Below are 24,516 nucleotides of genomic sequence, written 5' to 3' on the forward strand. Positions count from 1 at the left end.
CAACAGCAGTCTCTTCAAGGCAATCTAGGATTTTTCTATCACACACCTGAAAATTCTTCCAACCTCTGCCCATTACCCAATTCCAAAGCCACTTCCATATTTTTAAATATTTGTTTCAGTAGCACTAAACTTACAGCTCCAAAATATATATTAGTTTCCTATGGTGGCTGTAACGAAGTATCCCAAACTGGCTTAAAGTAACAGAAATTTATTCCCTCACTGTTCTGGAGACCCAAAGTCCAAAATCAAGGTGTCACCAGTCACGCATCCTCTAAAAGATCCTTCTTTGCCTCTTCCCAGCTTCTGGTGGTTACTGGCAAACCTTGGAATTCCTTGGCTTGTAGCTGCATTACTTGAATTTCTGCTTCTGTCTTCACCTGGCCTTCTTCTCTGTTCCTGTGTCTCCAAATCTCATTCTCCTTATAAGGCCTTATCTGGAGCCCACCCTAATCCAATATGACCTTATCTTAACTTGATCACATCTGCAAAGACTCTAGGGCTAAATAAGGTCACATTCATAGGTATCCGGGTTAAGATGTGAATGTATCCTTTTGAAGGACACATTTCAACCCACAATGGAATTAAGTGACAAAATTAAATTAATATACCTCAAAAAAAGTAAATTTTCTTCTTCCCTACTGGTAGAAATGGACATTTAACTGTAGTCTTTTTCTGATTTCCTTTCCCTATTACAGGGCCTAGTCATTATCACAGTGTTACCCAGGGCACTTCTTATCTCATAGATGGAAAGCAGTGGGTTGTTGAGCTTGATTCCTCATTTCTTGCTTTTCTGTTCTTTGGCTCTAAGTTTTCCAGATTCCATAGCAAAAAGGTAACCCTATCTGTGTTTCTAGGATACTAGGATCTTTATTTGCTGATTCAGTTTATTTATACATGACCCGCTGACTTAGCTGAACACCCTTCCATAGCCTGATTTAAATAACACAAGGAATGTCAGCATACTAGTATAATATACAGCCTTTAATAAATCATTCAAAATCTGATATTCTCTTGTGAACACTCTATGTAATTAATAGGTAAAAAAAGAAAAACTAAATAAAAAAGAAAAATGTAATCAAGCAGGTTGACAACCAGCAAAAGATAATTAAAACGATCCTGTTGTGTTTCTCCATTTCATCAACATGCAAATGAGATTCATGAAGTTTAATATTGTGTTTCACCAAGAGCCATAGAAATGAATTAAGAATGAAAATGAGTCCTACTGATAGAGACTCCTGATGAGTATATAAATTAATGAAAAATATGATTTGATCAAATCAATAACATATTATATATATACATATATAGAGAGAGATTTATTGAACCTCAACAAATGAAAATAAAGATAAATAGTTACATTAAATTTTGTATCTCTTTTGATGGGCCAAATCCTATGAAACCTTATTATAACTCAAATGGAGTGGTGGTAAATGTTAAACTCTGCTTTACTTTAAAAAGAAATATAAGATAGAAACTTCATTCTAAGGTCAGTGTTGTGATGACAGCATTCCTATGGAAAGGACCATTGGTTCAGGATCTGGACTGACCCCCACAGGGCTAGGAAATCCCACTTGCCTGTGGTAAGGGATTCAGAATTGAAAATAGGAAGAGATAGTCCAATGTGACAATAACTTTCACTGTAAGGCAAATAAATGTAACAGACAAGAATTATCTACACAAATATATTCAAAGCCCACAAAATTCTCCATTTGATACAAGGATCTCAGTTATTACCCTCCAATGATATTCTCACACTAAGAAACACAAAGTTATGGCAATTATACCTAATTTAAAAAAAAGAAACACACATAGAGGACTGTATCAAATAATATCAGATAAAATTTTTTAAATAAACCCATGCTACAGAGTTAGATATTTATAACATGGACCATATGGCAAAACACACACACACACACACACACACAATCTATTTGTTATGTCCAAGGTTCAATGTACTCAAACATTAAACAACAGCACAAAGGATAAGATCAAGGAGTAAAATTAGAAGAAGTAGCTGCAGCATGTGAGAAGGGAATAATAAATGAGTGAATCACGGTTTTAATAATATATGATGTCAGTGTCTTTTTTTATGGTTGTTAAAAATATTTTCTTTGTTAGTATTGCCAATCCTCTTTCCATAGAATGCATGAGCAGATGGGTTTTGCCTTAGCATATTATAGAAAGGGATAATAATGATACCTTGTCTTTAAGTGCAGAGAGTTTTGAAATTCTCTTATATCTATAGCAAGTTGCCATTTAATTATCTGCACTTTTCTTTAAACATACTCAAGCAATCAAACACAACCTACCTAAGAGATAGTCAACAATACGAACTGAGTATTCCTAAAGGAGCACGAAAGCTTATTAACTTCCCATTCCTCAACAGGAGAGAAAGTCATGTCATTCATTTCGAGAATTAACTAAACTTAGGGATGATTACTGTTAAATAACTAGCAACTTTTAAAATCGCTTCTTGCAAACTTCCTTGCTTATCTTGAAATAGAGGGTCAATTAAATTTTCATGGCTACTGTATACATAATGATTGTATATTGTTGTAGAAAAGTATATTTTAGGATCAAGATGGCAGAGTAGGAAGACCCTGAACTCACCTCCTCCCACACACACACCACAGTAACAACTACTTAGAAAGTAACTGTCAGGGCTTCCCTGGTGGTGCAGTGGTTAAGAATCCGCCTGCCAATGCAGGAGACATGGGTTCAAGCCTGGATCCGGGAAGATCCCACATGCCGCGGAGCAACTAAGCCCGTGCGCCACAACTACTGAGCCTGCGCTCTAGAGCCCGCGAGCCACAACTACTGAAGCCTGTGTGCCTAGAGCCCATGCTCTGCAACAAGAGAAGCCACTGCAATGAGAAGCCTGTGCACCACAACGAAGAATAGCCCCCACTTGCCGCAACTAGAGAAAGACCTCATGCAGCAATGAAGACCCAATGCAGCTAAAAATAAATAAATTTATTAAAGAAAAGAAAGTAACTATTTATGAGAACAACATGAAGATAAGAAAAGATTTTCCACAACTAAAATATAAAGAAAAAGCCACAACAAGACAGGTAGAAGGGACAGAGATGGAGTCTAGTCAGTAACCCCAGCACAGGATCAGTGACCCACAAACATGAGGGAAATCATAGCAACAGAGGTCCTCCGTGAGGGGCATGGTGTTCAAGCCACACATAGGGCTCCCAGCCCAGGGATCCTGCACAGGGAAAAAGAGGTCCCAGAAGTCAACCTTTGAAAACCAGCAGGGCGTATGTTTGGAAGAGTCAGAGGGCATTGGAAAACAGAGACTCCACTCTTAAAGGGTGTGCAGAAAATCTCACATACTCCAAGTCCCAGTGTAGAGGCAGTAGTTTGAAAGGCACCTGAGTCAGACTCACTTAATGCCCGTGGAGAGCCTCCCAGAGAGACAGGAGGCAGCTGAGACTCCCCTGGGTAATGAGACACTGGTGGTGGCCATTTTTGGAATCTCCTTCTACTGAGCTGACACCAGCGCTTGCAAGTGTCATTCTGGAATCCTCTCTCTAGCCTATTAGTGCCAGGAGCCGACAACACCCACCAGTGGGCCCACAACAGCCATGCACCACCAGGTCACATAGCCAGCCAGGTTGGGGGTTAGCCCCACCTGCCAGCCCACCCACAGTAGTGGGCCCTGCCATAACAAAAGGGCACATGCAGCCCACACAGGAGACACCCCTGGAGCATCTAGGTCTGATGGTCAGAGGGGAGTGTGCTGCTGGCCCAGAGGACATCTCCTATGGAAGACCACTTCAAAAAGACTGGGAGATGTAATGGAACTACCTAATACATAGAAATAAACACAGAGAATTAGGGTAAATGAAGAGACAAAGAAATCTGTTCCAAATGAAAGAACAAGACAAAACCTCAGGAAAAGAACTAAATGAAACAGAGATAAGTAATCTACCCAATAAAGAATTCAAGATAATGATCATAAAGATGTTCACCAATCTTGGGAGAATGGATGAACAGAGTGAGAACTTCAACAAAGAGTTAGAAAATTTAAGAAGAAATAAGAGCTGGAGAATAAAACAACAGAAGTAAAAAATACACTAGAGGGTATCAACGGTAGATTAAACAATACAGAAGAATGGATCAGTTATCTGGAAGACAGAGTAGTGGAAATCAACCAAACTGAACAGGAAAAAAAAAGTTTTTAATAAAGGTAATTAAGGGACCTCTGAGACAACATCAAGCATAGGAACATTCACATTATAGGGTCCCAGAGGAAGAAAAGGGAGAAAAAGGACCAGAGAATTTTTGGAAGAAATAACACCCAGAAACTTCCCTAACCTGGGGAAGAAAACAGACATCCAGGTCCAGGAAGCACAGAGTCCCAAACAAGATGAACCCAAAGAGGTCCACACCAAGACACATTATAACTAAAATGGGAAAATTAAAGATTAAAGTGAGAATCTTAAAAGTAGCAAGAGAAGAGCAACTAGAAGGGAACTCCCATAAGATTATCAGCTGACTTTTCAGCAGAAACTTTGCAGGTCAGAAGGGAGTGCATGACGTATTCAACGTAATGAAAGGAAAAAAACCTACAACCAAGGGACTTCCTTGGCGGTCCAGAGGTTAAGACTTTGCCTTCCAATGCATGGGGTGTGGGTTCGATCCCTGATTGGGGAGCTAAGATCCCACGTGCCTCACAGCCAAAAAACCAAAACATAAAACAGAAGCAATATTGTAACAAATTCAATAAAGACTTTAAAAATGGTCCACATCAAAAAATCTTAAAACAAAACAAAAACCCTACAACCAAGAATACTCTACCCAGCAAGGTTATCATTCAAGTTTGAAGGACAGGTAGAGTTTGGCAGAGACGCAAAAGCTAAGAGTTCAGCACCACTACACTGGCCTTATAAGAAATGTTAAAGGGACTTCTAAGAAGAAAAGAAAAAGCCACAACTAGAAATAAGAAAATTACAAAAGGAAAAAATCTCACTGGTAAAGATAAACATATAGTAAAGGTAGTGGATCAACCACTTATAAAGCTAGTAGGAAAGTTACAAGACAAAAGTAGTAAAATCATCTGTATCTACAATAAGTATTTAAGGGATACACAAAATAAAAAGATACAAAACATGATGTCAAAAACATAAAATGTGGTGGAGGGACTAAAAACATAGAGTTATTAGAATGTGTTCGAGCTTAAGAGATCATCAAATTAAAATAGATACCTATATATAATAAATAATTATATATGAACCTCATAGAACCAAAAACCAAAAACCTATAACACATACACACAAAAAAAGAGGAAAAAATCCAAATATAACATTAAAGACAATCAGAAGGGAAGAGAACAAGAAAAGAAGAAAGAACAGAGAAGAACTACAAATATAACCAGAAAACAATTAACAAAATGGCAATAAGTACATTCCTATCAATAATTACTTTAAATGTAAATGGACTAAGTGCTCCAGTCAAAAGACATACAGTAGCTGAATAGATTTAAAAAGAAAACAGACCCATATATATGCTGCCTACAAAAGACTCCTTGCAAACCTAAAGACACTCACAGATTAAAAGTGAGGTGATGGAAAAAGAAATTCCATGCAAATGGAAATAGAAAGCTGAGTTAGCAGTAATTATATCAGACAAAACAGACTTTAAAACAAAGATTGTGGGCTTCCCTGGTGGCGCAGTGATTGAGAGTCTGCCTGCCGATGCAGGGGACACGGGTTCGTGCCCCAGTCTGGGAGGATCCCACATGCCACGGAGCGGCTAGGCCCATGAGCCATGGCCGCTGAGCCTGCGTGTCCGGAGCCTGTGCTCCACAACAGGAGAGGCCACAACAGTGAGAGGCCCGTGTACCACAAAAAAAAAAAGATTGTAATGAGACACAAAGAAGGACATTACAAAATGCTAAAGGGATCAACCCAACAAAGACATAACACTTGTAAATATATATGCACCCAACATAGGAGCACATCCATATATAAAGCAAATATTAACAAGCATAAAGGGAGATATTGACAGTAATACAATAACAGTAAAGGACTTTAACACTCCACTTACGTCAATGGACTGATCATCCAAATGGAAACACTGACCTTAAATGACACATTAGACCAGATGGATTGATATATACAGCACATCTCATCCCAAAATAACAGAATATACATTATCTTCAAGTGCACATGGAACATTCTCCAAGACAGATCACAAGCTAGGCCACAAGAAAAAATCTCAGTAAATTTAAGAAAACTGACACCATATCAAGCATCTTTTCTGACCATATGAGTATGAGACTAGAAATTAACTACAAGAAAAAAAACTAGAAAAAACATAAACACTGGAGTCTAAACAATATGCTACCAAACCACCAATGGGTCATTGAAGAAATCAAAGAGGAAATTTAAAAATACCCTGAGAAAAATGAAAATGGAAATCCATGGCAATATAGGCCTACCTCAGTAAACAAGAAAAATGTCAAATAGACAACCGGAACTTACACATAAAGGAAGTAGAAAAAGAAGAAAAGAGCCCAAAGTTAGCAGAAGGAAATAATAAAGAGCAGAGCAGTAATTAAAACAAACAAAAAAAGAAACCAAGAAAAAAAAAGACCAATGAAAAAAAGAACTGAGTTTTTTGACAAGATAAACAAAATTGATAAACCTCTAGCTAGACTCACCAAGAAAAAAAGAAGAACCAAATAAATAAAATCAGAAACGAAAGAGGGAAAGTTACAACCAACACCACAGAAATACACAGGATCATAAGAGATCACCACAAATAATTACACAACAAAAAACTGTATAGCATAGAAAAAAATGGATAAATTTCTAGAAACATACCATCTTTAAGAATGAATCAGGAAGAAACAGAAAATCTGAACAGACCAATTACTAGTAATGAAATTGAATCAGTAATCAAAAAACTCCCAACAAACAAAAGTCCAGGACTAGACAGCTTCACAGGTGAATTCCACCAAACATTTAAAGAAGAGTTAACATCTATCATTCTCAAACTATTCCAAAAAATTGAAGAGGAAGGAATACTTCGAAACTCAGTCTAAAAGGCCAGCATCGCCATGATACCAAAACTAGACAAGGACACCACACACACACACACAAAATTACGGGCCAATATCACTGATGACCATGGATGCAAAAATCACAATATACAATGCATTAAAAAGGATCATATACCATGATCAAGTGGGATTTATCCTAAGGATGCAAAAATGGCTCAATACCTGCAAATCAACTGATGTGACAAACCGTGTTATATGGTCAATTAATGTACAACAAGGAAGGCAAGAATATACAATGGGGAAAAGACAGCCTCTGCAATAAATGGTGTTGGAAAAATCAGACTACATGCAAAAGAATCAAACTGGACTACTTTCTCACACCATATACAAAAATAAACTCAAAATGGATTAAATACTTCAATGTAAGATCTGAAACCATAAAACTTCTAGAACAAAACATAGGCAGTATGCCCTTTGATATTGGTCTTAGCAATATATTTTTGGATCCCTCTCCTCAAGCAAGAGAAACAAAACCAAAAATAAACAAATGAGACCTAATCAAACTAAAAAGCTTCTGCACAGTGAAGAAAACCATCAACAAAACAAACAGGTAGCCTACTGAATGGGAGAAGATATCTGCAAGTGACATATTCGAATAGGGTTTAATATCCAAAATATACAAAGAACTCATACAGCTCAATATCATAAAAACAACCAATTCAATTTAAAAATTGGCAGAGGACCTGAATAGACATTTTTTCAAAGAATACATAGAAATGGCCATCAGACACCTGAAAACAGGCTCAACACCACTCATCACCAGGGAAATGCAAATCAAAACCACAGTGAGATGTATCTCACACCTGTCAGAATGGCTATCATCCAAAAGGCAAGAAATAACAACTGTCTGCAAGGATGTAGAGAAAAAGGAACCCTGGTGCACTGCTGGTGGGATTAACTGGTGCAGCTGCTATGGAAAACAGTATGGAGGTTACACAAAAAATTAAAAACAGAAATACTATAAGGTCCAGCAATTTCACTTCTGGGTATTTACCCCAAGAAAATAAAAACATTAATTCAAAAAGATATATGCACTCCTATGTTCATTGCAGCATTATTTACAATAGCCAGGGTATGGAAGCAACTTAAGTGTCCTCTGTAGATGAATGGATGAAGAAGATGTGGTATATACATATACAGTGGAATGTTTATTTTTCATTAAAAAAATAAAATCTTGCCATTTGCGACAACTTAGATGGATCTAGAGGGTATTATGCTAAGTGAAATAAGTCAGAGAAAGACAAACCCGTATGATTGCACTTATATCTGGAATCTAAAAAACAAACAAAACAGAGTGAAATTAGATACACAGAACTAACAACAAAGATACAGAGAACAAAGAGGTGGTTATCAGAGGAGGAGGGTTGAGCGGATGAGTAAAATAGGTGAAGGGAATTAGGAGGTACAAACCTCCAGTTATAAGATAAATAAGTCATGGGATGTAATATACAGCATAAGGAATATGGTTAATAATACCGTAATATCTTTATATGGTTACTAGACATAACATGGTGATCACTTCACAGTGTATTTAAATGTCAAACCAATATATTGTACACCTAAAACTAAAATTATATGGTATATCAACTATATTTCAATTAAAAAATAAAAAAATTCTAAAGAAAAGTTTATTTTATAAGATCCATTAAAAAGATCGCCAGATTTAGGGAATTCAATTATTGAGGCACTAAAATGATGATACAAGATCTCGGAACAGGTGCGAGCCTTTGCCATTCTAGAGCCAATCCTAACTGTCATGAACATCCCATCAGTTTCTGCCATTTGCTTATTAAGAAATTTATTACCTTTTACAATATATCACTTACAATGATTTTACTAAAAGAGAATGGAAGATGAATGAGATTTGTCATGAACCAATCAGAGCAGAAAAAGCAGACTTACCATCTCTTCGATTTAGCCTTGCAAATCCAGGACCATAGCTGCTAGAGAGTTCGGATGAACTGCTGAATGATGCCTGAGACAAGGCAGACACCAGAGGGTCATCACAATCGTCTGCCAAAAGGAAAAATTCCACATTCAGGTTAGTAATGTGCTGACAGCTTACTTGGATTCAACAGATAAAACAATAAACAAAACAAAACAAAACAATAAATCTAGGATCTCTAACAATATGCCCACTGCTTATATATAGTGTAAGTTCAATAAGAGAAAAAGAATTTAAAGACAAGAGCATATGGAAATGAAGAAGGAAAGCTTCGTAGAAATTACAAAACAGTATCTTGAGATAGAAACGGTTTACTTAAACAAGAAACAAAAATACCTAATCGGTATTCCTAATTTACATAAATAAATGTATACTAGGAAAGAATTATAAACTTAACTAGATTAAAACTAAGAACTTAGGGTTGCCAAAAGACATGTGATGTAAAGAGAAACATCACAACATGGAGAAAGTACTCCCCAAACAGTTTACAAATAGTATTGCAAATTAAGGAAAAAAAAAAATAAGGAGAAACAAAAACTCCTTTTAAATCAGTTAGAAAACACCCTAGAAAAAATGACATAAGGCTAGACCAGAGAGTTCACAGCACAGAACCGCTATTAAATGATGATCAAACTCAAAGTGTAAATTAACACTACAATTAGATACTATTTTACAAACAGCAGACCAGCAAGATTTAATAAGTCTGACAACACCAGATGGTCCAGATAATGTGGGCCAAGAGAAACTCCAACATCCTGCTAGTGGGAGTGTAAAGGCGAGCACCTACTTTTAAAAAACCATTTGTCATCAGCTTGCATATTTGACCTTCTGTACCCCATGGTCCATTGATATGTATTTCCTCCTGGGCAGAGCCTCCCTATGATGAACTGCTGGTCTCAAGAAGCTTTGCCTTCTAGGTGTTATACAAATACTAGTGTTTATTGTGTGCCATAAGAAAAAAAGTTGAGAAGCATTAACCTAGAGCAACTCTTGTATTTGTGCACAGGGAGATGTGTGCGATTTCTAGCAACAATGTTCATGATAGCAAAAATTGATTAACAATCCGAACATTTATTGATCAAAGAAGAGATCAATAAATCATAGTACTTTTCACAATGAAATAACATACAGCAGGAAAAAGAACTACACCAACATACACCAAAAAATCAATAAAATAAAATAACAAGGTTGGATCTTAGAAATAAAATATTTAATGAAAAAAGTTATAGAAGACCATATAATATATGTTGATAGTTTTGAGAATCTTAAAAACAAGCAAAGCTAAGTAATACATTATTTAGGGACACATGTGACTAGGAAAGAAAACTATTTAAAAAATCAAACAGGGTTTCCCTGGTGGCGCAGTGGTTGAGAGTCCGCCTGCCGATGCAGGGGACACAGGTTTGTGCCCCCGGTCCAGGAAGATCCCACATGCCGTGGAGCGGCTGGGCCCTTGAGCCATGGCCGCTGAGCCTGCGCGTCCGCAGCCTGTGCTCCGCAACGGGAGAGGCCACAACAGTAAGAGGCCCACGTACCACAAAAAAAAACCCAAAACAAAACAAAGAAATGAAAAGCTTAGAATTCAGGATAGTGGTTACTTCTAAAGGAAGGCAATGTGTGTGTGTGTGTGTGTGTGTGTGTGTGTATACATACACATACCTGTATGTGTATATGAATAGGTATGTAAGGATATATATGAAAGTATATACATGTCTTATCTATCCTATTATGTATATCACATATCCAATCAAAAGTAAGGCACAAAGAGTGAGGAAAAGTATAAGAACCGTCTCATGTTGACCATGATATCTATACACACTTATTTTATTCAGCTAATTCTTCATTTCATGCAATCTTCAGATTTTCACTTTATACAATTATTAAGTTGTTGCCATTTTTGCTCTAATCAGAAAATATTTCTCTTATATTTAGGATTTAACATACATTGGTAATTAAAAATCATGCAGGATTATTGTCCCATTTTTAAATTAACAATAAACATTTTAAATAAATCCAGGAATTATCTGGATTCATCTGAAATTTTATGAAGCCTATGCTTCTTGAACATAGGTTTTTATAAAATAGTCACTATCAGTTTTACTGCTTAACTATTCAAACTACAATATTTTTCTGCAGTCCTGCCATTTGAAATATGTACTTTTTCTTAAAGTTAAAGGTTTAAATTATAAGTGGTAAGTAAAAATTTACCAACTTAACATTTGATTGCCTTTCAAAAGAATTTGCTAAAGGTAGCGTTTTGTTTTTTAAGATTGTCTCATTTTCATTTAAAGTCCCCTTTTTCTTCTTTCACACCTTAAACTCTTTAGCTCAGCGGTCCCCAAACTTTCTGGCACCAGGGACCAGTTTCATGGTAGACAATTTTTCCACAATTTTGGGGGGATGGTTTCAGGTTGATTCAAGCGCATCACATTTACTGTGCACTTCATTTCTATTATTATTACATTGTAATATATAATGAAATAATTATACAGCTCACCATAATGCTGACAGGAGGTGGAGCTCAGGCGGTAATGCAAGCGATGGGGAGCGGCTGTAAGTACAGATGCAGCTATGCTTGTTTGCCTGCAGCTCACCTCCTGCTGTGCAGCTTGGTTCCTAACAGACCACGGACTGCTACCAGCCTGTGGCGTGGGGGTTGGGGACCCCTGCTTTAGCTAGCTCTTAAAAAAGACTTGATAACTGGCCCACAGTTCCTGCATGTCTATTGACTGGCTTAAGTACTGACACTCAATCTAGTTGTAATTCAAGTGTTAAGAAGTGTGGACATAAAAAGACATAACAATCCATGAAGTGCTGAAGGAAATTCTGATTACACCCAATCACAAGCCACAACCAAAATGCTTTAGTATGCTGTGGAAGCTATGATGTGTGTGTTAGCGTGAGCAAATGAGCACATTATCTATATGGGGGGGGGGTGCATTTGTGGGTGTGTGTCTACCAAAACTATAATCATTTTTGAATCATTATGAGTATTCAGGTATAAGTGTGACCCGTGACCCAACAAGGCTGTTTAACTGCAATTCACAATCAATTATGCAGATTCAAATCAATGTTTCCGATGTAAAATGCCTCTTTAGTGCAATCACTCTAGAGGGCGTATATTTATTGCACATTTGTTTTTGCCACTATAAATTGAGACTCAATACTGTTTTATTTTTAGCTTAAAAAGAATGGGATTAATCTAAGAGAAGGGGTGCTTATTCCACTTGTGAGAAGAGGGACACGTGATACGGGAAAGAGGTCGGCAGGGGACACGGGTTGGGGGAGGACAGATGGGGGCTTCTGGTGTTTGGTAAAGTTCTAGCTGTAGGTCTGAGTGGTGGTTACATTTCCCCCCAATCTGTGGTATGTTTACTTAGCAGCAGGATATTCTAAAGTTATTCTTACAAAGAACTAATAATAGTGAACACATTCAGTGAGCACTCTCTGCTAAGAACTTACAGCCATTCAACACGTAGTTACCAATCTTTACCACTCCTCTTTGAGGTACTGATATTATTTTACAGATGAGGTAAAACTGAGTCACAGAGTTTGGTTAATTTGCTCATCTCATTGTGATGGGACCATGATGTTTATAAAGTGAGTTGGGGTCCAGAATCTAGTAAGTAAGAACACCAGGACTATAATCACTATTTCTTTAGGTTTGGAGTACAGGAATTTCATCAGACACCATAATGACATGAGCAAAATACCTCTAAAGAAAAAATACCTCTCAAGAAGGTACACATCCAATTCCAGGTTTGCCAAGCTATTTGTTTATTACCAATTTGATCTGCAATAGTCTTAACACCAGGGGAGGGGGATCTCAGCAATAATGAGTCTGGAGCGAGTAAAACGGATATTTCCCTCTAGACATTAATGAAATTGTATTCTGGATTAAGAATCAGTCTCCTGGGACTTCCCTGGTGGTGCAGTGGTTAAGAATCCGCCTGCCAATGCAGGGGACACAGGTTCGAGCCCTGATCTGGGAAGATCCCACATGCCACGGAGCAACTAAGCCCGTGAGCCACAACTACTGAAGCCCACGCGCCTAGAGCCCGTGCTCCCAAGGAGAGAAGCCACCATAATGAGAAGCCCGTGCACTGTAATGAAGAGTAGAGACCCCCTCCCCCGCTCACCACAACTAGAGAAAGCCCATGCGCAGCAACAAAGACTCAATGCAGCCAACAATTAATTAATTAATTAAAAAAAAAAAAAAGAATCAGTCTCCTGTGAATTTCATTCCAGAAAACCAGATTTCTCTGACTGTACCAGTTAAAGCAGTAAAATTCAGCTTCTGGTCTTGCAAAGCTGAGAACCATAAGCGGGGCTGATTTCCCTCCCCCCCCCAGGGAACACTTAGCAATATCTGGAGACACTTTGGTCATCACAACTTGGGGGTACTACTGGAATCTAGTGGGGTGGAGGCCAGGGATGCTGCTAAACACCTTACAGTGCCCAGGGTGGCACCCCACAACCAAAAATTATCCAGGCCCAAATGTCAACAGTGCAGCCATTGAGAAACCCTACCCTACACTCTAGTAAAAGCAGCCCAATGAACTAGTTTTCTCCTGGACTAATCCCCCAGCTAGACGCTCAACTTCCTCTCAAATTTCAGTGATTGTTAGTTCTACTTTACCACTATTCAGAGTGTATAAATATACAGGCATTTAAGGAAGGAGCTTTTCAAAGCTGAAATAATATATTATTTCAGCTCAAAACATAATTGTATTTTTTAATTAAGTACTATATCAGATCATCATACTATCCTGGTCCCTTCACCAAGGGACCAGTATATATGTACATATATACTATGTTATATGTATATAGTACACATATACTATATGTATATACTATACATATATTTATATAATAGTATAATGTATTATATACATACTATATGTATATATACAATATTTGTACTTATATATGTATAATGTGTATAATCATATATATGTATAATATATGTATAACACAGTATAGTTATACAATATACAGTTATACTATACTGTGTTATACATATGTTATACATATATTACATATACAATTATACATATAAATATGTAATCATATACACAATTATAATACATATTAATTATATATACAATTATACTACATATGTGTACAGGCATGTGCATATGTGTTATAACATACATATGTATAATGTATACGTGTGTATGGGGGTGTGTGTGTGTGTGTGTATATATATATATATATATATATATATATATATATATATACAAGCTGACCCTTGTATAAATGCTAAGTTGGCTATCATATCATAAGTTTAAGTGATGGCATATACTTTCATGGTAACCTTATATAAATATGTCTGAACATATTTCTATATACATACTATATGCATAAAATGTATTAATAACAATACATTTGATTTTATACATACATATAATATAAATATATTTCACATAATATGAATAATACATATAATACGAATACATTTCTTTTTTTTTTTTTTGGCCACATGGGGCTAGTTTATCGCAGTTAAATACCTCTCTATATATATATTATTTTTGTTTTTTGGTCTATTTTTCCATAAAGAAAATCAGAACACACTCACACACCCAAAGGGGAGGAGAGTCCAGAAACAAGAGGTGGGGCAGGACATGGCCTCCCCTGCTTAGGTCCAGGCCCCAGGGATGGCCCCCCAAAGGCTCCCCTCCTTCCCGAAAGCACCCTGTCTCAGTACCTCTAGGGTCCAAGGAGGCAGTGGGATATGGCAGAGCCTCTGTCCTTCTCCCTCTTGTCTCCAGGCGAGACCACTACAAGTGCTGGGGCTTAGTGGGGGCCGGGATAAGGAAGATAGGCAGACGGTGGCGCGGTGGTATATGTAATTTATATATTTACGTATGTAAATATATAACGTGCAAGTACTGACACCTCTGCACCCACTCCTGCAAGTCTCCAGAGGACTGCCCACCACAGAAGCTGCTGAACAGGGAGAACCTGGGCCAACTGTGGAGCGGGAACGCTGGGCCTGGACCCTGGACGGCTGCAACCCCTATGCCGCACCGTAAACAGATGAGCAGCTCAGGCTGTGGCCCTCACCTCACCTCACCTTCAGTTCTCCCGGCACTGTAGCCTGCTCTTCTCTCTCCTGCTTCCTGCACATCAGTGGCACATGTGTGCCGCTGGCTCTGGTTCTGTTCAGCTCTCGCTTTGAGTCGGCGTGGAGGTCCTAGCTCCCAGCTTCCCTCGCGCTGCCTCTTGACCTTAAGAAGGAAGGTTCCTAAAGGGCAGGGGCCAGGTGGAAATTCTCTGCTGCCTCTCCAACTTTCAGGATGGGCACCTGGGAGACTGAGGCCTTCCTGGCCCCCCGTGCTGCTTATTGTACCTCCCACCATCTGCACACGGGATGGATAGGGCTGTCTACCTCCCAGCAAGAGAGCCCTGGCCTGCATCCCGCTGTCCCCCACAGCAGGGAACGGCGCCAGGACCGCTTCGCCCCGGGCCTCAGGCTGCCGCATTGCATGCTGGGACTCAGCTCCCACCGCTCCCTCGGTTCAGCTGCTGCGGATGAACTGCCTTGTCGCAACTCACTCGCAGCCGAACGCGGTGGGGATCGGGTACGGCTTGACAAGCTTGGCGAAGAAGGGAATTTGACCGGGAGAAAAAAAGCACATTCTAGGTACAAGGGGCACAGGAGAGTATGAAGGACTTCAGTCACCAGTGAAATTTAAAAGCACAGTCATCGGGGGAAGGCTTGTACAATTCAAAAGGGTAGCAAGGCATGTTTGGTTAATTAGTTAATTCTTTCCGAGGAAGAAATGAACACCACTCTTACTACTCTATGCTTTTGCAAAATTATATATATTACTTTTTATACAACTTTTCATACTCAGAATTTCCACATTAAACTTGATAATACAGTCGGAAATGTGAAACTATAGTTCTGTCTTTTTTTGTAATTACAAATTTGGGAGGTAATTTTTTAGTATTTTCAGTCTTGTTTGATTTCATGTAAAGAGTTTTAATGAATTATGTTAGAATACACATATTCCAGGGGAAAAAATTACCTGATTTCTGTTGAGACACTTTCATGTGTGTGTGCACGTGCACACACATGCAGAAAGAGACACACAAATCTACGGCTCTCAAATCAATACTTCAGAAAAGACATCATTTACTCCTCACCGTGAGAGAAGAACTTACCATTGTCATTAAAAAGACAATGAGAAATTAGACCTCTGGCGAATTGTATATATGAAAAAACTCAATAGCCTCTTACAAATAAAGATGCAAGCTATATTGAAAGTATTTTAATATAGCTTGATCAGAAGTAATTTATTTTACAAAGGGCTTTAATTCTCATAAGTAAAAGCTGTTCCGTTTTTAATAAAAGTCATTCAATTTTCTTAATCCCTGTGCAATACTACCTGTACTAAGATAATAGGTCCATATTATTAGCTGCTTATGTTCTCAGTGCTTTACATGTGTTAAATCCTGACAAATACCTCATGCTATTTGCTACTATTAACTCCATTGTACAATTGAGGAGAAAGGGACACAGTGGTTACACGATTTACCCAAAGAGACACAGCTGTTGTTCTGAGCCACTACATTGTTGAAACAGGTACTGGTAATCTAAAATATAGTTGAGCAAAAGTAGGGCTAATTTTCAGTAACATTCAGCTTAGTTGCCACTGAGTAGAACAACCTTCTCTGTTATTTGGAAGACCCGCCAAAATCAATTGCATACCTGCTAATGTATCATATTTCCCACGGGAATACTCATTGTAGAAGGATAGGACAGGACAGGATAGGATAGATAGGAAACATGCTTAAAAACCTTCAAAAATTCCCATATACTAGAGGCAGGAGTGGGACTTTTGACAGGGAGCTTTGGTAACATTGGAATCTCAGTCTTTTCAGAAAACAGTTTACTATTTAGACCTAACCCAAATATTCCACTGACAAATTCAGGATTAAGGAATGACCTTCCCTTCAAGAAATCTATTTCCTTAAAGAAAATGTTTTATTTCTGATCTATATTATTGAAATTGTCATCCAGTTGAAATTGGAAATCATGGACTAATTTAGGAAAAGTGTGGAATTAGGCTAACATAGATCAGAAATATAGTGTACAAGGCAAGATTTCATCCCCAAAGTGAGAAAACAATATTGTTCTTTAACCATAAGCCAAATCTGAGTTAGTTCTACAGATTATTCAGGTCCAGTTTTAGGATTCCAGGAGGAGTCCCATCTTCTTGCCCTGGCATGACACAGGATCCAGTCCCTGATGACCACTTCTGCCCAATGAGAGACTGAATATACAAATGGACAATGGCCACAGTACACACAAAAACAGAACTTCTGACCCATAACGTGCAGCAACCAGCCCAGGAACCAACCTGCTATCCTCGGTAGCCACCGCAGGAAGCCTAACGATAATCCCTTGTAGCAATTGGCCCCATACAGCCAGTACTTGGTAAATATCTTATAGCTTCTCTAATTTGTGCCCCTGCTTCCAATTAAGGACTGGATAAATCTCTGCTAAATACAGAAGAACCCAAATACACACACCTAATGCATCACATAGGATGGCCTGCTTCTGGTTACTCTGTCTACAGCTTCCCCCTGCCAACAGCTTCCAATCAGGGCATACCTGATGCCTTCTCTCTTTTTTTTGTCTTTTCACTATAAAGCTTTCCCTTGCCCCCTGCCTGCCTTTGAGTCTCTGCCAAACACAAGTGGTGGCGGCTGACTCCCTAGCTATAGTAAACTCTGGATAAAGAGCCTGTGTTTGTTTTCATTTGGGTGGCCTTCGTTGATTTCCACGTCAAGGAGCTCTTCCCAACTCTGCAGGCTCATCCTCACAGTTGTAACCACTCTAAGCATTCACTCAGCACATCAAAGAAAAGCCACAGAAGGCCATCCTAAGAATTTGTAGAAGACCCAGGTTATGTTTGAAAAGTAGCAACAGCCTCCTGATAAAATAATATATACACGGATCAGCCTCAGGCTGTCACTTTTATGGAGCATGCACCTATAGCAATTCATCCTAGCTACCTAGCACAATCACTTGAGGGAGGTTTAAAACTTGCCCATGACTGTGCCCTATTCCAGGTCACTCGGACTTGCTTTGTCTGGGGTGTAGTTTAGCCAGGACCATGGTAATTTGGAAACCACTAAAATAGACTTGCAAATTAATTTCTATCCAATCGAGAGATCTGTTCCTTTTGCAAATCTCTTTATGCTTTTCATACTGTTTCACGAGGCTATTTAAAGATTGAAGAAATGGTTATGGTATCACACAACCCATCCCTTTCTCCCTGTGTAACTATGTCAACTGACAGTGTGTGGAGGCAGCTACCACACAGTGACATTCTGGTGAGAAAAAAAGAAAAAGAATAAATTTTAAGGAGTAGTGATGATACAACTGGGCTTGAATAAAATATAATTTTTCATAAGAGTAGGTGACAAAATATGGGCCTATCCTGATTTTTCTCTCTCATCATTACCTAAAATAACATTTCAACTCAATTAGATACCACTGAGTATAGATCACTGCTAAATTCTTTAGCTTGAGTAGTGATTTGACTCTGACATGAAAATTAACATTCACTGAGGAGACTAGTTTTAGACATAAGACAAACATGAGCTTCTAACTTTGTCAATCAGTGGCTTAAATCTAAAAAACAACATATTGCTGCAACTCAAAATATATTGCTGCAACTCAAGTAAATATTTATCAGTATTTTTTCTAGAGCTGAGTCAAAGACAAAGATGGTTTTCTAGTTGTCAAGAATTCATTTTGGCAGCAGCCTGTAAATTTCTGTGCATTTTCTCCTACATAAGCCATGGGTGAATTACATATACACACACACACACACACACACACATATGCGTGTGTGTGTGTGTGTGTGTGTGTGTATAAATACTCTTTGATGTTAATGGGATAAGGTTTCACTTGGAGGCAAACACTGGCTTACATACCCAAGTTATAGCCTTGGTTTGAATAGCTTTCCCAATTAATCTTCACAAATAATGGATTAATGGGAAGGCAGTTAACTTTTAAAGACAGCACAGCCAGAGGCTGATTGATTTTAGAGGTTTAATAGCAACTATTTAAAGTCCAGATATTAAGACAAAGAGACCTACAAGTCCACCAAACAAAACCAACCAAAGGTGAGGGGTGGAAGAAATAATTAAAAAGTAAAGACAGGATCAGAGTTCTAGGAATCGGTACACAACACAAGCCTATACTGACAGATAAATGACCACATGTGACACCATGATGATGTTACCGAGTCTAAGCTCCTACGTCTCACTGCACGACAGGCCAATAAATCAAGAGACAAGTTGTTGGGCCAAGGAATAACAACTTTATTTGGAAAGCGGGCAGACCAAGAGGTTGGTGGACTCATGCCCCAAAGAACCATCTTTCCTGATTTAGAATTCAGGCTTCTTTTATACTAAAAGGGGAGGGAGTAAAGTCAAACATTTCCTGGTTCTGGTCAGCCTCTGAAGGGATGTGTTAATTTCTTCCTCCCTGCTGTCATTCACAGGTGGGCCTGGTCAGGATGTTTCCTGTGAGCTAAACAAAAGTATTTTAGCTTAATGCTCATTACCTGGGAGGAAGGGTTCCCAGAGATGGGTCATTATGTATAATTTAAGCTTACAGGCAACATCCCTTTAGTGATTAGCTTGTAATAGAGTACAAAAATTTCTTCCCTATTACAATGAGTAGATTTAAGACTTGTAACCATATCTCGAATTCATTCCTTTTATGACCAAATCTAAATTTCAGAACTGACTTTTGACTAAAAAAGACTTAAAGAGAGAAGCTTTAAGTAGGTATAAAACTCAAAATCATTCAAATAATAAACTGTAGAATGTACGATGTTTAAAACAGAGATACATAGGGGCCTCTCATAAATTTTGGATTTTTGTGGAGCGGAGGTGGGGAGAAGTTTAGAACATTAATAGGTGTGTAACTTGGATAAAATAAAATATGCTTCGAATTAAGGAAGAGGAAGGCCAGTCTAAAGAAAATTCTCATGTAAGGTTAGAAATGGCTAGTTAAAAAAATGATAATACAAGTAAAAATGATGTTCACCAAACATGAGGTTGATGCTGTTGACAATCTAAACACACAACATACAGTCAAGCAAGCAAAAAGATGAAAGCCATAGAAAGTATCCCATATAAATGAATCCAAGGACATTCTGTCTACATTTGCTCATACACAGATTGTGGAATGCATACAGTGTGAGCTCAGGTATAGGAGTTTATGTGAATCCTCCTCCATTTATCGCAAACAACACAGATTAACATGCCTTTAAATCTATGATAGAACAACTAAAGTCAAATGGTAATGAAGGTGTGTCTTTAAAAGAAAATAGGTTTAAATGTATAGAATAAAGAACTTTTCTTCTGTTCTTTTTTTCTTTCTTTCTAATAGGCTCATGTAAAAACTCTTGAGTGGGGGCTTCCCTGGTGGTGCAGTGGTTAAGAATCCGCCTGCCAACACAGGGGACACGGGCTCGAGCCCTGGTCCGGGAAGATCCCACATGCCGTGAAGCAACTAAGCCCGTGCTCCACAACTACTGAGCCTGTGCTCTAGAGCCCGTGAGCCACAACTACTGAGCCCATGCTCTGCAACAAGAGAAGCCACCGCAACGAGAAGCCCGCGCACCACAACAAAGGGTAGCCCCCACTCGTTGCAACTAGAGAAAGCCCGCAAACACCCAACGCAGCCAAAAATAAATATATAAATACATTTATTTTTTAAAAAACTCTTTTTCTTAATTTTTGAATTTTATTTTATTTTATTTTATTTATACAGCAGGTCCTCATTAGTCATCAATTTTATACACATCAGTGTATACATGTCAATCCCAATCGCCCAATTCATCATACCACCACCACCACCACCCAGCCGCTTTCCCCCCTTGGTGTCCATATTTTTGATCTCTACATCTGTGTCTCAATTTCTGCCCTGCAAACCGGTTCATCTGTACCATTTTTCTAGGTTCCACATATATGTGTTAATATACGATATTTGTTTTTCTCTTTCTGACTTACTGCACTCTGTATGACAGTCTCTAGATCCATCCACGTCTCTACAAGTGACCCAATTTCTTTCCTTTTTATGGCTGAGTAACATTCCATTGTACATATGTACCACATCTTCTTTATCCGTTCGTCTGTCAATGGACATTTAGGTTGCTTTCATGTCCTGGCTATTGTAAATAGTGCTGCAATGAACATTGTGGTACATGACTCTTTTTGAATTATGGTTTTCTCTGGGTATATGCCCAGTAGTGGGATTGCTGGATCATATGGTAATTCTGTTTTTAGTTTTTTAAGGAACCTCCATACTGTTCTTGAATGAATTACTACAGACAACTGCTTGTTTTTCACAGCCCAGGAAGAGCCGCAGAGGATGTAAATGGCTGCTGTATTAGTTTGCTGTTGCTGCTGAAACAAATGACCACAAACTTAGTGTCTTAAAGCAACACATATGTATTATCTTACAGTTCTGGATGTCAGAAGTCCAGAATTAGTTTCACTGGGCTAAAATCAAGGTGTCAGCATGGTGATATTCCTTGTGAAACTCTAGGGGAGAGTCCGTTTCCTTCCCTTTTCCAGCATGTAGAGGCCGACTGCCTCATGCACAGCCCTCTGATCTCTGCTTCCACCATCATATCTTCTTCCTGACTCTCCTGCTACCCTCTTTCACGTATTCTTGTGATTACACTGGGCGCATCTGGATAATCCAGGATAAAATCCCCATCTCAAGAGCCTTAATCTAATCACATCTGCGAAGTCCCTTTGCCAGTCCTGTTGTAAGGTAACATTCAAAGATTCCAGGGATTAGCATGTGGACATCCCTGGAAGGCCATTGCTCTACCTACCACAATTACCAAACTGTAGGTGTAGAATCAAAAAATAAAATTTTTTTCAGATTCAAATCATTGCCCAGTGATTATTAAAAAGTATTGATAGTTTTGAGTGTGATTTAGTGACACACATATACTGCTTTAATGATGAGACTTTCTATTTTGAGTAAGCCATTAGGGTTAACAATGGAATCCACATGTGTGACTATAATTTCAGAGCAACAAGACTATATCATTCCCAAAGTCACTTGGAAGATTATCCCAATCCTCTCCTCAATGCACAAAGCTGAAAGAGGTTCTTCTCTTCATTTTGAGCACCTGCTTCTTCTCCAAGTCTCAGCTGTATTTCCTGATTCTCTATGAAACCCCTCCTGAACCACCACTCCCATCCCTCAGGAAGGTCCCTCCTTAACCTCAACGGGCTTCTATGACAACACCTCTCAGGTGATCTGGGTCTCCACTTGCTGGGATGAAAGTGTCTGGAGGGTCAGCATCATAAGTTACATGTCATCTCACCCAGAAGCCAGAATATAGCATAGCATAGTGATTACAAGTACAGCTTCACAGCCATACTCCAGGAGCTCAAGTCCTGCCTCTGCCATTTACTGAATGACCTTAGGCACTTTAAACGGCCTTCCCCCATCTCTAAATGAGGATAATGATAGTACTAAGGTAAGCAGGGCTTTCTGAGAATTAAATGAGTCAGCGTATAAAGAGTTCTAGTACCTAGTATATAGTAAGTATTGTATAAGTGCCTGTGATTGCTACCTTAAGTAATTATTATAAATTCAAACATTTCAAGAGTTGGAACTGGATAAAATTGAGCTGGATATCTCTTACAAAAATCTTATTATAAGAATTAACCCTCGGGGCTTCCCTGGTGGCGCAGTGGTTGAGAGTCCGCCTGCCGATGCAGGGGACGCGGGTTCGTGCCCAGGTCTGGGAGGATCCCACATGCCGCGGAGCGGCTGGGCCCGTGAGCCATGGCCCCTGGGCCTGCGCGTCCGGAGCCTGTGCTCCGCAATGGGAGAGGCCGCAACGGTGAGAGAGGCCCGCGTACCGCAAAAAAAAAAAAAGAAAAAAAAAAAAGAATTAACCCTCGAGAAGGGGAAAGAAAGAGAGGGCAGTGTTTAACATGCCCAATCACATTGTTACCTTCTCTCTAAAAAAAGTGGCACAGAATTATTAACCTGAAAAGGAAGTTAAATGTCCTTGGGATGCATTGTTTTTCTATTAAAGAATAATTTTTCATGTTCCAAAAGGCCATATTTTTCTTTATATCTCTTGAATTTTAGAGTTACTTGCTTCATTTACTCCAGAAAAATAGAATTTAAGACTGCAAATGATGCAAAAATTGAGCGGCCATGATTCATAAGGAAAGTGGAAAGGATTCAGAGGACACAGGCATCTCTTCATTTAGACACCTTTGATGATGTAGTTAGAATGTTCAGAGCATTCATGCTGTGCCCAGCTACTTCACATGTGCGTGAAGTCACAGCAACGATGACCTCCTAAGTATGTGCTATTTCCATTAACTGATTATTTGCAACCTGAAATTGCCATGTTTTAGACTTTGATTCCTGGAGGGAAAATTGGGTAAGCCTCACTTCAGTTCCTCTTCTAGTCATATTAGATGATATTTTGATATTTCTGAACAAATACTCCATTTTATTACCAAATTATTTTGAGAGTTGTTATTTGTATCTCAAAATATCACACTTAAAGATGAAGGCTCAAGTCCTTCATAGTCATAAGAAATTTTTCTGCAGATAAATGCATTTTAATAGGTGAGTCCACAAAGCTATCTAATAAACAGCTATTTCTAACTAAGGGACAGGGGAGTGGGGGGCAAGTTAACTAGAAACGGTAAGCTTCTCTGAGTTATAACATGAAGTTAGATGGAGGATATTTCCAGTTTATTGGCTAAGATCATTGTGTTTGATGTCATAATTGAACAAGGGATGAGCTTGGCTGGCCTCTGGGATTGATTTCCACTCTGTTTTTGACAACTTAGTTAAAAGCTGGCTAAGCAGGTATAAGTTAGCTCAATGGGACAACAGGCTGATACCAGTTCTGAGTTCTGGAACGACCCCCTTTCCAACAAGGCCACACTCCCACCAGAGAACCACCACTGTTTCAAGGACACTTGGATGTTTCCAGCCCCTGATCTCCTTAAACATAGGTAGCATCATAGCACAGGCCCCACAGCCAGGAGTGCAAGCCACTCAGTAGTCAGAGTTTTAAGATGGCCCCAGGATTCCAGCCCCTTGTAGAACTTTGTATAACCTCCTCCCCTTGAGTGCAGGCAAAACCTATGAATGTGATAGGATATCACTCCTGTGATTAGGTTACATTATAAAGCAGAAGAGATTTTGCAGATGTAATTGAACTCTAATTTCATTAACTTTAAGTTACTCAAAAGCGAGATTATCCTGGGTGGGCATGACCTAATCGGGGAAGCCCTTCAAAAAGTCTTAAAGGTCAAAGACACAAAGAAGTCGGAGAGGACGTGAAACATGAGTAAAATTGTTCCCACTGCCCTTGTAGAAGAAAACTGTCATGTGTTTCTTACCATATAGTGGTCTCTAGGAGCTGAGAACAGCTCCAAACTGACAGCAAGCATGAAATTGAGG

The 24,516-nt window shown here is 38.8% G+C and overlaps 1 protein-coding gene across 7 annotated transcripts in view; it reads right to left on the reverse strand.

Annotated features, from left to right (window-relative positions):
* Window positions 1–24,516, reverse strand: part of CNTNAP4 (contactin associated protein like 4) — a 259,157-nt gene that overhangs the window by 213,016 nt on the left and 21,625 nt on the right. For 6 of the 7 annotated variants that reach the window (XM_029204811.1, XM_029204816.1, XM_029204835.1 and 3 more), the window contains exon 2: window positions 8,978–9,088. In XM_029204811.1, coding sequence (XP_029060644.1) covers window positions 8,978–9,088 — 111 coding nt within the window. Of the gene's footprint in view, window positions 1–8,977; window positions 9,089–14,065; window positions 14,076–24,516 lie in introns of those variants that run through there. The other variant, XM_029204855.1, reaches the window with a different exon arrangement.

This window comes from Monodon monoceros, unplaced genomic scaffold (genome assembly GCF_005190385.1).
Source record: "Monodon monoceros isolate NGI ecotype Baffin Bay Population unplaced genomic scaffold, NGI_Narwhal_1 Super_Scaffold_10, whole genome shotgun sequence".
Classification (NCBI taxonomy): Eukaryota; Metazoa; Chordata; class Mammalia; order Artiodactyla; family Monodontidae; genus Monodon; species Monodon monoceros.